This window comes from Oncorhynchus kisutch, unplaced genomic scaffold (genome assembly GCF_002021735.2).
Source record: "Oncorhynchus kisutch isolate 150728-3 unplaced genomic scaffold, Okis_V2 Okis01b-Okis20b_hom, whole genome shotgun sequence".
NCBI lineage: Eukaryota > Metazoa > Chordata > Actinopteri > Salmoniformes > Salmonidae > Oncorhynchus > Oncorhynchus kisutch.
Window position 1 is genome coordinate 7,191,212 of NW_022261978.1, and position 13,690 is coordinate 7,204,901.

Genomic DNA, 13,690 nt, shown 5'->3' on the forward strand with positions numbered 1-13,690 from the left:
GGGGTGCAGGGGCCCCCGATACGGAAAGAGGAGGAGGTCTGGACCTGGCACTGGCTGGGGGAAACGCGTCGCAGGTGTGGGAGGGAGTCCACATGCTGCGGGGGGGTGAGGACACGGGTGGAAGGAGGGAACTTCAACTCAGATGGGCGGGGGTGGGGTTGGGAGGGGCGCGGGTGGTGCTTAGGGCTACGGGGGGTGGAAGAGTGGATCTTTGTGCGTGGGGCAGGGCAGGAGGAGGAGATGGGGCTTTTGGGAGGATTGGAGGAGAGCTGGGGGAGGGCCCTGCGAGAGGGGGAGGTAGTGGAGGTGGGGGTTTTGGGAGGGGTGGAGGAGAGCTGGGGGAGGGCCCTGCGAGAGGGGGAGGTAGTGGAGGTGGGGGGTTTGGAGCCTGCAGGAATCACCCACGCCTTACTGATGCTCTTGGTCGGGGTTCTAGTCGGACTCTTAGTGGGGGTCCTGGGTGGTGTCCTGGGTGTACTTTTAGGTGTTGTTTTAGGTGTGGTTTTGGGTGTAGTTTTAGGTGTGGTTTTAGGTATAGTTTTAGGTGTGGGTTTGGGTGTGGTCTTCTTGCCCATTAGCTGTTGTTGTTGTTGGGTCAGTTTCTGCATGTCGTTCTGTAGTGACCTCAGAGCCTCACTCAGCTTCAGGACCACCTCATTATACTCCCCTAGAACAGCCCCTCCCCCCCGACTCAGGCCCCTCCCATTTATCCGCCCCTTTCTCAGCCCCCTTCCTCGTATCCATGGAAAACGTCACCTGCTTCTCCAATCGCGCCTGCGGGCGAGAGTTCCCTTCGTCTGCCTTCCCTTTCTCCTTCCCTTTCTCCTCTCCCTCTTCTCTCTCCTCCTCCTCTTTCAGCTGCTCCTCCATGCGGCTGAGACGCTCCTCCAGAGATATAGGCTCCTCTCCTCCCTCTCCTCTCTTCAGCTGAAGGAAGGCAGTCTTGCCCAGCCTCTGTCTGTGTCTGGTGAATATGGCCTCTATGCGTCTCTTCTGGGCCTCGATGGCTCTGCGTTTCTCCTCCAGGCGGGCCCCCAGCTCCCAGGCCTCTGTACCCGGCTCAGGGTGCTTCCCTCCTGGGCTGGGGGTGGTGTGGGTGGGGGTATGGAGGGTGGGGGTGGTCGGGGTGCTGGCCGACTCCTCTCCCGGTGCGGCCGGCTGTCTCCTTCTGTCCCGCCGCTCGGCGAAGCTCGTCATCTGCGGGCTGCTGCTGCTGCCACCGGTGTTGCTGATGCTGCCGTTGCCGTGACGACCGTGGCCAAGGCGGACGTTGCCGGGGGTGTTTCTAGGAAGGTCGTCGGAAGCTTCCGATGAGTCCACACTTCCGTCGCGGAGGACCGAGTCATCGTCCCGCGAGCCATCCGATCTCCCCTTCTCCCCCTTCTCCCTGCCTCCCACTCTCCGCTTCTCTCCTCCGCCCCCCTCCCCTCCTATTGGCCGGTAGAGCATTCCGGAGCGGCAGGGTGCGGAGCTGCTGAGCTGGGTCAGGTCGTATTCAGGAGAATGAAGGAAGAAACCTGCAGGAGCTCCTTCTGGACGCAAGCGTGGCTCTGGCCTTCCTCCGCCTCCTCCTCCATCTCCTTTCTCTCCTCTTTTCCCTCCTCCACCTCTTTCTCCTCCAGGAGTGTGGATGATCTCGACTGTCGGCAGCTCCCCTAGAGCCGGTGTGTGTGAGTGTGTGTGCGGGCCCCAGGAGGAGCGTTGAGGGACGGAGGCGCTGACCAGGTGACTGAGGTCCTCGGGGGGCTGTAGGGGACCCGTGTCATCCCCGATGACATCCTGCTCGATGAAGTCATCATGGCGGGCACGCCGGCGGTCAGGCTGTTGGTGCTGGCGGAATGCACGGGGTTGCCCATGACAACGTCCACGTCACTGTCCAGGCCGAATGGAATACTGAAGGTCACAGCCGAGAGTGGACGACTGGAGAGAGAGAGAGAGAGAGAGGGGGGAAGAGAGAGAGAGAGAGAGAGAGAGAGAGAGAGAGGGGGGAAGAGAGAGAGAGACAGAGGGAGAGAAAGAGGGAGGAAGAGAGAGAATGAGAGAGAGAGAGGAGGAAGAGAGAGAGAGAGAGAGAGAGAGAGAGGAGGAAGAGAGAGAGAGAGAGAGAGAGAGAGAGAGAGGGAGGAAGAGAGGGATGGAGAGAAAGAAGGAGGAAGAGAGAAAGAGAGTGAGAGAGAGAGAAAGAGGTAGGGAGAGAGAAGGAGGAAGAGAGAGAGATGGAGAGAAAGAAGGAGGAAGAGAGAGATGGAGAGAAAGAAGGAGGAAGAGAGAGAGAGAGAGAGAGAGAGGTCCAATGAACTAGGAGGATGGTCCTAAATAAATATCTCCCCAGGCTGAAACAGTCCGCCATCCTACTCACCGGATCTGTTTCTTGGTCCACATGTTCCCTTCTAAATGTGACAGAAAGGGAAATGTAGTCAGGAAGAGATCTCCAACACTTAGACTTCTCTCAATTGCATACTCCTCGTGTCCTCTTTCCTCGTCGTCTTCTCAAAACCCATTGGATGAGAAAGCCAGAGGTCCCTCCCCTCTGACCTTTACCCTCCAATGGGTTTTGAGAAGTAGACGAGGAGAGAGGACAACGAGGAGTATGCAATGGGGGAAAAGCCCACAGACGCAGAAAGGCAGCTTTAAACTACATTACCCACAATCATCATCTCTCTTACCAGATGACGCAGGAGAGGATATGGGGACAAAGGGCTGTTTGAAGATATAGGAGGGAGAGCCACTGGAACAGAAAACACATTATTATTCACAATGACTCTATCTGTAATATACGTCTCGTTCTGCCATAGATACAATAAACATGTGGATGTGTTTCTGTTTGGTTCCTCACTGCTCTCTGGGGTCTAGACCCGTAACACATCATGACGAGGACTGTGTTATCGAGACGCCAATGAGATTCAGGATATAACACAGACTCATAGTAATGGATGTGAAAGAACGTGGAAATGCATTGTGTCCTGATGTTACCTGTCTAACAATAACTACATGTAGAATGAATGTGTCCTGATGTTACCTGTCTAACAATAACTACATGTAGAATGAATGTGTCCTGATGTTACCTGTCTAACTATAACTACATGTAGAATGAATGTGTCCTGATGTTACCTGTCTAACAATAACTACATGTAGAATGAATGTGTCCTGATGTTACCTGTCTAACTATAACTACATGTAGAATGAATGTGTCCTGATGTTACCTGTCTAACAATAACTACATGTAGAATGAATGTGTCCTGATGTTACCTGTCAAACTATAACTACATGTAGAATGAATGTGTCCTGATGTTACCTGTCTAACAATAACTACATGTAGAATGAATGTGTCCTGATGTTACCTGTCTAACTATAACTACATGTAGAATGAATGTGTCCTGATGTTACCTGTCTAACAATAACTACATGTAGAATGAATGTGTCCTGATGTTACCTGTCAAACTATAACTACATGTAGAATGAATGTGTCCTGATGTTACCTGTCTAACTATAACTACATGTAGAATGAATGTGTCCTGATGTTACCTGTCTAACAATAACTACATGTAGAATGAATGTGTCCTGATGTTACCTGTCTAACAATAACTACATGTAGAATGAATGTGTCCTGATGTTACCTGTCTAACAATAACTACATGTAGAATGAATGTGTCCTGAGGTTACCTGTCTAACTATAACTACATGTAGAATGAATGTGTCCTGATGTTACCTGTCTAACTATAACTACATGTAGAATGAATGTGTCCTGATGTTACCTGTCTAACAATAACTACATGTAGAATGAATGTGTCCTGATGTTACCTGTCTAACTATAACTACATGTAGAATGAATGTGTCCTGATGTTACCTGTCTAACAATAACTACATGTAGAATGAATGTGTCCTGATGTTACCTGTCAAACTATAACTACATGTAGAATGAATGTGTCCTGATGTTACCTGTCTAACTATAACTACATGTAGAATGAATGTGTCCTGATGTTACCTGTCTAACAATAACTACATGTAGAATGAATGTGTCCTGATGTTACCTGTCTAACAATAACTACATGTAGAATGAATGTGTCCTGATGTTACCTGTCTAACAATAACTACATGTAGAATGAATGTGTCCTGAGGTTACCTGTCTAACTATAACTACATGTAGAATGAATGTGTCCTGATGTTACCTGTTGCTGTTCCCACTGACAGGACTGGTGCAGTCCAACAACCCTGAGGCATCTGGCACACAGAGAAACCTATTCATGTTATCAACCATAAGGCCATCTAAACAGGTTATACAGCAGTCTAATCTCTCTCTCTCGCTCTCTCTCTATCTCCTTCCACTCTCTTTCTCTCACACACACACACACACACACACACACACACACACACACACACACACACACACACACACACACACACAAAAACACAGAGAGAGAGAGAGAGCACTCCCCTCCACACACACACAGACCTCCCCTACCTGTCAGGTCTAGAGGTAGTAATGGCTTGACAAAGTCAGGTTTATGCACCTCGAACCATCCCAGCAGCTCTGCTATGAAGCTCATGATGTTCACCTGAAGGATAACAGGGGAATGAACACAGTAATGGTACAGGGTAACCCCCAACAGGGGAATGAACACAGTAATGGTACAGGGTAACCCCCAACAGGGGAATGAACACAGTAATGGTACAGGGTAACCCCCAACAGGGGAATGAACACAGTAATGGTACAGGGTAACCCCCACCATGGAATGAACACAGTAATGGTACAGGGTAACCCCCGACAGGGGAATGAACACAGTAATGGTACAGGGTAACCCCCGACAGGGGAATGAACACAGTAATGGTACAGGGTAACCCCCGACAGGGGAATGAACACAGTAATGGTACAGGGTAACCCCCAACAGGGGAATGAACACAGTAATGGTACAGGGTAACCCCCAACAGGGGAATGAACACAGTAATGGTACAGGGTAACCCCCAACAGGGGAATGAACACAGTAATGGTACAGGGTAACCCCCAACAGGGGAATGAACACAGTAATGGTACAGGGTAACCCCCGACAGGGGAATGAACACAGTAATGGTACAGGGTAACCCCCGACAGGGGAATGAACACAGTAATGGTACAGGGTAACCCCCGACAGGGGAATGAACACAGTAATGGTACAGGGTAACCCCCGACAGGGGAATGAACACAGTAATGGTACAGGGTAACCCCCGACAGGGGAATGAACACAGTAATGGTACAGGGTAACCCCCGACAGGGGAATGAACACAGTAATGGTACAGGGTAACCCCCGACAGGGGAATGAACACAGTAATGGTACAGGGTAACCCCCAACAGGGGAATGAACACCTTTTGTAATGGAATCCTTTTTACAGTAACAACATTCTGGCCGACCATCTGTCGTTTACAGACGGGGAAGTGGAGGGTTAAAGGAGAGGTACAGATGTAGGATCTTCATTTGATCACTCTTTTTGATTTTTATTTCTCCTTTATTTAACCAGGTTACGCCAGTTGAGAACAACTTCTCATTTACAACTGTGACCTGGCCAATATAAAGCAAAGCAGTTCGACACATACAATAACACAGAGTTACACATGGAGTAAAACAAACATACAGTCAATAATACAGTAGAAAAAAAGACAGTCTATATACAGTGTGTGCAAATGATGTGAGGAGGTAAGGCAATAAATAGGCCATAGTAGCGAAGTAATTACAATTTAGCAAATTAACACTGGAGTGATAGATGAGCAGATGATGATGTACAAGTTGAAATACTGGGGTGCAAAAGAACCAAAAAGTAAATAAAAACAACATGGGGATGAGGTAGATAGATTGGATGGGATATTTACAGATGGGCTGTGTACAGCTGCAGCGATCGGTAAGCTGCTCAGATAGCTGGTGCTTAAAGTTAGTGAGGGAGTCTACAACTTCAGCGATGACCAGTGAGATATACCTGCTGGAGCGCGTGCTACGGGTGGGTGTTGTTATGGTGACCAGTGAGCTGAGATAAGGTGGAGCTTTACCTAGCAAAGACTTATAGATGACCTGGAGCCAGTGGGTCTGGCGACGTATATATGTAGCGAGGGCCAGCGGATGAGAGCATACAGGTCGCAGTGGTGGGTGGTATATGGGGCTTTGGTGACAAAACGGATGGCACTGTGATAGACTACATCAAGGTTGCTGAGTAGAGGTTTGGGGGCTATTTTGTAAATGACATCGCCGAAGTTGAGGATTGGTAAGTTTTACGAGGGTATGTTTGGCAGCGTGAGTGAAGGAGGTTTTGTTGCGAAACAGGAAGCCGATTCTAGATTTAATTTCGGATTGAAGATGTTTAATGTGAGTCTGGAAAGATATTTTACAGTCTAGCCAGACACCTAGGTGTTTGTAGTTGTCCACATATTCTAAGTCAGAACCGTCCAGAGTAGTGATGCTAGTCGGGGCGGGCGGGTGCAGGTAGCGATCGGTTGAAAAGCATGCATTTAGTTGTACTAGCGTTTAAGAGCAGTTGGAGGCCACGGAAGGAGAGTTGTATGGCATTGAAGCTCGTTTGGAGGTTTGTTAACACAGTGTCCAAAGAAGGGCCAGATGTATACAGAATGGTGTCGTCTGCATAGAGGTGGATCAGGGATCTGCAGCAAGAGCCCCATCGTTGATATATACAGAGAAAAGAGTCTGCCCGATAATTGAGCCCTGTGGTACCCCCATAGAGACTGCCAGAGGTCCGGACAACAGGCCCTCTGATTTGACACACTGAACTCTTTCTGAGAAGTAGTTGGTGAACCAGGTGAGGCAGTCATTTGAGAAACCAAGGCTGTTGAGTCTGCCGATAAGTATACAGTGATTGACAGAGTTGAAAGCCTTGGCCAGGTCGATGAAGACGGCTGCTAAGTACTGTCTTTTATCGATGGCGCTCAAGGACCTTGAGCGTGGCTGAGATGCACCCGTGACCAACTCGGAAACCAGATTGCACAGCGGAGAAGGTACGGTGGGAATCGAAATGGTCAGTGATCTGTTTGTTGGCTTTCGGAGACTTTAGATAGGCAGGGCAGGATAGATATAGGTCTGTAACAGTTTGGGTCTAGAGTGTCTCCCCCTTTGTAGAGGGGGATGACCGCGGCAGCTTTCCAATCTTTAGGGATCTCAGACAATACGAAAGAGAGGTTGAACAGACTGGTAATAGGGGTTGCAACAATGGCGGTGGATAATTTTAGAAAGAGAGGGTCCAGATTGTCTAGCCCAGCTGATTTGTACGGGTCCTGCTATCTGGATTTATGTGAAGGAGAAGCTGGGGAGGCTTGTAGCTGCGGGGGGGGGGGTGGAGCTGTTGGCCGGGGTTAGGGTAGCCAGGAGGAAAGCATGGTCAGCCGTAGAGAAATAATTATTCAAATTGTCGATTATCGTGGATTTATCGGTGGCGACAGTGTTACCTCGCCTCAGTGCAGTGGGCAGCTGGGAGGAGTTGCTCCTATTCTCCATGGACTTTACAGTGTCCCAAAACTTTTTGGACTTTTTGTAGTTTTACAGGATGCACATTTCTCTTTGAAAAAGCCTTTGCTTTCCTAACTGACTGTGTGTAGTGGTTTCTGACATCCCCAAAAGTTGCATATCGCGTGGACTATTCGATGCTAGTGCAGTCCGCCACAGGATGTTTTTGTGCTGGTCGAGGGCAATCAGGTCTGGAGTGAACCAAGGGCTATATCTGTTCTTAGGGGCATGCTTATTTAAGATGGTGAGGAAATTATTTTTAAAGAACGACCAGGCATCCTCGACTGACGGGATGAGGTCAATATCCTTCCAGATTACCCAGGCCAGGTCGATTAGAAAGGCCTGCTCGCAGAAGTGTTTTAGGGAGCATTTGACAATGATGAGGTGTGGTCGTTTGACCGCGGACCCCTAGCGGATGCAGGCAATGAGGCAGTGATCGCTGAGATCCTGATTGAAAACAGCAGAGGTGTATTTGGAGGGCAAGTTGGCCAGGATAATATCTATGAGTTTGCCCATGTTTACGGATTTAGGGTTGTACCTGGTGGGTTCCTTGATCATTTGTGTGAGATTGAGGGCATCTAGCTTAGATTGTAGGACTGCCGGGGTGTTAAGCATATCCCATTTTAGGTCACCTAGCAGAACGAACTCTGAAGATAGATGAGGGGCAATCAATTCACATATGGTGTCCAGGGCACAGCTGGGAGCTGAGGGGGTATATAACAAGCAGCAACAGTCAGAGACTTTTTCTGGAGAGATTAATTTTTAAAATTAGAAGCTCAAACTGTTGATGAGAATTTGTAGGGTGTTTAAGGTTTAAAAAGGCTTCTAAAGTTTGTAATGTCTGCTTAAAAATGTCAGACTTGATTTGCCCTGATTAAAAATGTATCAACCCCTACAAAAAATGTCCATTATATTATAATCCACATAATAATCAACATTCTCCTATTGCTGCAGGATTATTTTCCTGCTGTAGCAAAGTGGCTCAAATTAAGATCCTGCATCTGTATGTTCCTACATCTATAAGTCTATGTTCTGGACAGAGATGGCGCTATAGAGTTGCACATACGTGTAGTGTTGGTTTAGAGGTGTAGTACTATGTCCTGGACAGAGTTGTACATATGTGTAGTGTTGTGGAGAGGTGTAGTAATATGTCCTGGACAGAGATGTACCTACGTGTAGTGTGGGCGGGGCGTAGAGCAGGTCCTCCAGCTCCAGGTGACAGCACCTCTGTAGACTGGTCTCACTGATCTCTCTGATCAGCTGCAGGTTATACAGACTGTCTGCTACTGACATGGTGTCCTTCAGACACACATCTAGAGGAGAGGGGCATGAGGAGGAGGAGGAAGAGGGGGAGGGGGAGGAAGAGGAAGAGAGGGGGAAGGGAGAGGATGCAGGAGGGTGAAGGGGTAGGAGGAGGGTGAAGCCAGAGGAGGAGGGAGGAAGGGAGAGGGGTAGATATCAAAGGTTTGTGTGTGTGTGTGTGTGTGTGTGTGTGTGTGTGTGTGTGTGTGTGTGTGTGTGTGTGTACCCTCCAGTGGCAGCAGGTCAGGACAGTAGTAGTGCAGAACAGCAGCTATGGCACAGCCATTAGACAGATCCCTTACACCAGACACCAGAGGAAAAGTAGGAGTCTGCTTAGACAGAACCTTATCCTTCCTATAACGGATCTGACAGAGAGGGAGGGAGGGAGGGAGGGAGGGAGGGAGGGAGGGAGAGAGGGAGGGGAGGGAGGGAGGGAGGGAAGGGAGGGAGGGAGGGAGGGAAGGGAGGGAGGGAGGGGAGGAGGGAGGGAGGGGAGGGAGGGAGGGAGGGAGGAGGAGGGAGGGAGGGAGGGAGGGAGGGGAGGGAGGGAGGGAGGGAGGGAGGGAGGGAGGGGAGGGAGGGGAGGGAGGGAGGGAAAAAACAACAATTAACTACCTATTGTTGAATGAGTTATTCAGACCAAAAGGCCCAGAATTACCCCACAATACAGATGACTTTGCCACGATGTTTAGAGAAATGATCAAGACATGTCATAAAACTCCACAGCCAGCCAATAATCTACCAACACAGCAGAGAAAAGAAATCTGACAAACCAAGCACAAGACTTACTGCAGCACAGTACTTTGCTGAGCACACACACACACACACAAGCAGCGCACACGCTGAACAGAGTTATGGCTCACATGTCAAACGAGACACTGCAGTGAAAAGAGGGATGGGAGACAGAAAGAAAGAAAGAAAGAAAAGAAAGGAAGTGCAGAAAAGAGTTGTGATGAAGCAGTGAGCTGAGACTATAGCGCTCTCTGGTGGACATGCAGTGGAACAACAGGCAGTACAACCACAAGGCACTTGAGTGACTGAACCACTAAGGAGAAAGAAGAAATCAAGTGAGACCAGAAAACGACGTCCAATGGACTTTGGCGCAAAAGCCATGACAGGGAGACATGGTAGAGTGGTAACGTGCGTGCAATCAGTTTCTCCCAACGCTACTTGGGTACACTGCAGCATCCACCAAGAGGCTGTTGCTGCCAAGGGAATGCCTGACAACTTGAAAGACGTTTTGGACACTACAGTGAAAATGGTTAACTTTGTTAAAGCAAGGCCCCTGAACTCTCGTGTATTTTCTGAATTATGCAATAGTATGGGCAGCGACCGTGTAACGCTTTTACAACATACAGAGGTGCGCTGGTTATCAAGGGGCAAAGTATTGACACTTATTTTTGAATTGAGAGACGAGCTTAAAATTTTCATTACTGACCATAATTTTCACTTGTCTGTCCGCTTGCATGATGTTAGCAGACTGAAAAACAACAAGCTCCTTCCTCTAGAGAACAGTGTTAGCAGACTGAAAAACAACAAGCTCCTTCCTCTAGAAAACAGTGTTAGCAGACTGGAAAACAACAAGCTCCTTCCTCTAGAGAACAGTGTTAGCAGACTGAAAAACAACAAGCTCCTTCCTCTAGAGAACAGTGTTAGCAGACTGGAAAACAACAAGCTCCTTCCTCTAGAGAACAGTGTTAGCAGACTGAAAAACAACAAGCTCCTTCCTCTAGAGAACAGTGTTAGCAGACTGGAAAACAACAAGCTCCTTCCTCTAGAGAACAGTGTTAGCAGACTGAAAAACAACAAGCTCCTTCCTCTAGAGAACAGTGTTAGCAGACTGGAAAAACAACAAGCTCCTTCCTCTAGAGAACAGTGTTAGCAGACTGGAAAACAAACAAGCTCCTTCCTCTAGAGAACGTGTTAGCAGACTGAAAAACAACAAGCTCCTTCCTCTAGAGAACTGTGTTAGCAGACTGAAAAACAACAAGCTCCTTCCTCTAGAGAACAGTGTTAGCAGACTGAAAGACAACAAGCTCCTTCCTCTAGAGAACAGTGTTTAGCAGACTGAAAGACAACAAGCTCCTTCCTCTAGAGAACAGTGTTAGCAGACTGGAAAAACAACAAGCTCCTTCCTCTAGAGAACAGTGTTAGCAGACTGGAAAAACAACAAGCTCCTTCCTCTAGAGAACAGTGTTAGCAGACTGGAAAAACAACAAGCTCCTTCCTCTAGAGAACAGTGTTAGCAGACTGGAAAACACAAGCTCCTTCCTCTAGAGAACAGTGTTAGCAGACTGAAAGACAACAAGCTCCTTCCTCTAGAGAACAGTGTTAGCAGACTGAAAAACAACAAGCTCCTTCCTCTAGAGAACAGTGTTAGCAGACTGGAAAACAACAAGCTCCTTCCTCTAGAGAACTGTGTTAGCAGACTGGAAAACAACAAGCTCCTTCCTCTAGAGAACAGTGTTAGCAGACTGGAAAACAACAAGCTCCTTCCTCTAGAGAACTGTGTTAGCAGACTGAAAAAACAACAAGCTCCTTCCTCTAGAGAACAGTGTTAGCAGACTGGAAAAACAACAAGCTCCTTCCTCTAGAGAACTGTGTTAGCAGACTGGAAAAACAACAAGCTCGTTCCTCTAGAGAACAGTGTTAGCAGACTGGAAAAAACAACAAGCTCCTTCCTCTAGAGAACTGTGTTAGCAGACTGAAAAACAACAAGCTCGTTCCTCTAGAGAACAGTGTTAGCAGACTGGAAAAACAACAAGCTCCTTCCTCTAGAGAACTGTGTTAGCAGACTGAAAAACAACAAGCTCCTTCCTCTAGAGAACAGTGTTAGCAGACTGAAAAACAACAAGCTCCTTCCTCTAGAGAACAGTGTTAGCAGACTGGAAAACAACAAGCTCCTTCCTCTAGAGAACGTGTTTAGCAGACGGAAAAACAACAAGCTCCTTCCTCTAGAGAACAGTGTTAGCAGACTGAAAAGACAACAAGCTTCCTTCCTCTAGAGAACAGTGTTAGCAGACTGGAAAGAACTGGATAGTTGAGACACAAGCATATGGTGGAGCCACAAGTATACAAGTGTGGAAGATGTACATGAAGACCAGATAGAGGATAACCGATAGGATCAAATCAGCCCCAATGAAGTCATTCCAACCAGAATGTGAATCAACAAGAAATATTGATAAAACATACATGTATAAAATAAAATCATAATAACAGTGAATAAATAATATATAGGGTTTCCATCCCCAGAGAGCAGGGTTGGAATGTCTGGTCTGTCTGTCTGTCTGTTAACTGAGGAGAGGAAAGAGAAGAGAGGAGAGAGAGAGGAGAGAGAGAGAGAGAGAGAGAGAGAGAGAGAGAGAGAGAGAAGCCACAGGGTTGGAGTCTCTGTCTGTCTGTCTGCCTGTCTGTCTGTCTGTCTGGCTGTCTGTCTGGATGGCTGTCTGTCTGGATGCTGTCTGTTAGTTAGCTGAGAAAGAGAGAGCAGCCGCAGGGTTGGAGTGTCTTTCTGTCTGTCTGGCTGGCTGTCCGTTAGCTGAGAGAGAGAGATGAGGAGGAAGAGAGGAGAGGAGGAGGAAGAAAGGGAGGAGGAGGAGGAAGAGGAAGAAGAGTGGCGTATACGTTACCTACTGGAGGTTTATCCCAGACTCCTCCTCAAAACAAAAAGCGATGGCATGCTGGATGAGGATGGCAGAGAGAAGGACAGGCGTAAACACCCACGGGTCGCCATGGGAACGGCCATATCACAGTCACGTGACGCGGGGCAGGCGGGGGACAGGGGGGTTTGAGGAGGGGGGAAGGTGGGGGAGCAGAGATACATTAAGGTAAGAAACCCCCTTCTCACCTCCCCACGATGCACAGGAGAGAAGTTTCCCCTAGGTACAGATCTAGGATCAGTTTCCCCTAGGTACAGATCTAGGATCAGTTTTCCCCTAGGTACAGATCTAGAATCAGTTTCCCCTAGGTACAGATCTAGGGATCAGTTTCCCCTCCCCTAATCCTTAATCATTAATTAGTGGGGAAATGCACAAACTGACCAAAGATCAGGCCGGGAACTTCGCCCTACTCTAGCCCCATCACCCCCTCCACCATCACCACTACACTGAGTGCACAAAACATTAGGAACACCTTCCTACATTACATTTGTTGTCCCATTTTGTCTCAATTCGTCAGGGAATGGACTCTACAAGGTGTGGAAAGCATTCCAACAGGGTGCTGGTCCATGTTGACCTCCAATGCTTCCTACAGTTGTGTCCAGTAGGCTGGATGTCCTTTGGGGTGGTGGGAACCATTCTTGATACACAGGGGAAACTGTTGATGTGAAAAACCCAGTAGCGTTGCAGTTCTTGACACAAACCCTGTGACCCTGGCACTGGCCTGTAGGGCTGTAGTCGATAAAGCCTCTCAGAGTGCTGATCTAGGATCAGTCCCCTCCTTTTATGCCTTAAGATTTAAGAGGCCAAATGATCTTAGACCAGCACTCCTACTCTGAGACGCTTCATCATGAATATGGACCCTGTGTCAGTGACTATAGACCTCAGAGGTTCAAAGTTCATAAAGGTCAGGGTCATGTATAGTGTCACACAGCAGGGAGAGAGAGAGAAAGTGGGAAAGAGAGAGAGAAAAGAGGAGGTGGATAGATATAAAGTATCCAGCATTTCGAAAGAGAACATCCGTGTGAGGGAGAGAAGAGGAGACAGAGAGACGAGAGAGAGAGAGAGAGAAAGAGAGAGAGAGGAGAGACAAGAGAGGAGGAAAGGATAAAAGGAGTACACCTACTGGGACCAGTTTCCAGTACCAGCGGGTGGGACACTGCCATACAGAAGCGATGGATGTGAGAGAGGAGAGAGAGAGAGAGAGAGATAAAAAAGAAAGAGAGAAGAGAGAGATAATAGAGAGAGAGAGAG

The 13,690-nt window shown here is 48.1% G+C and overlaps 1 protein-coding gene across 1 annotated transcript in view; it reads right to left on the reverse strand.

The window, feature by feature from the left end:
- Window positions 1-13,690, reverse strand: part of LOC109879952 (calmodulin-regulated spectrin-associated protein 3) — a 36,927-nt gene that overhangs the window by 6,080 nt on the left and 17,157 nt on the right. The window contains 10 exon segments of the mRNA XM_031811461.1: window positions 1-665; window positions 667-1,664; window positions 1,667-1,920; window positions 2,360-2,390; window positions 2,667-2,728; window positions 4,170-4,221; window positions 4,463-4,556; window positions 8,652-8,791; window positions 9,007-9,145; window positions 13,563-13,595. The exon segment at window positions 1-665 is cut by the window's left edge and continues 268 nt beyond it. Coding sequence (XP_031667321.1) covers window positions 1-665; window positions 667-1,664; window positions 1,667-1,920; window positions 2,360-2,390; window positions 2,667-2,728; window positions 4,170-4,221; window positions 4,463-4,556; window positions 8,652-8,791; window positions 9,007-9,145; window positions 13,563-13,595 — 2,468 coding nt within the window.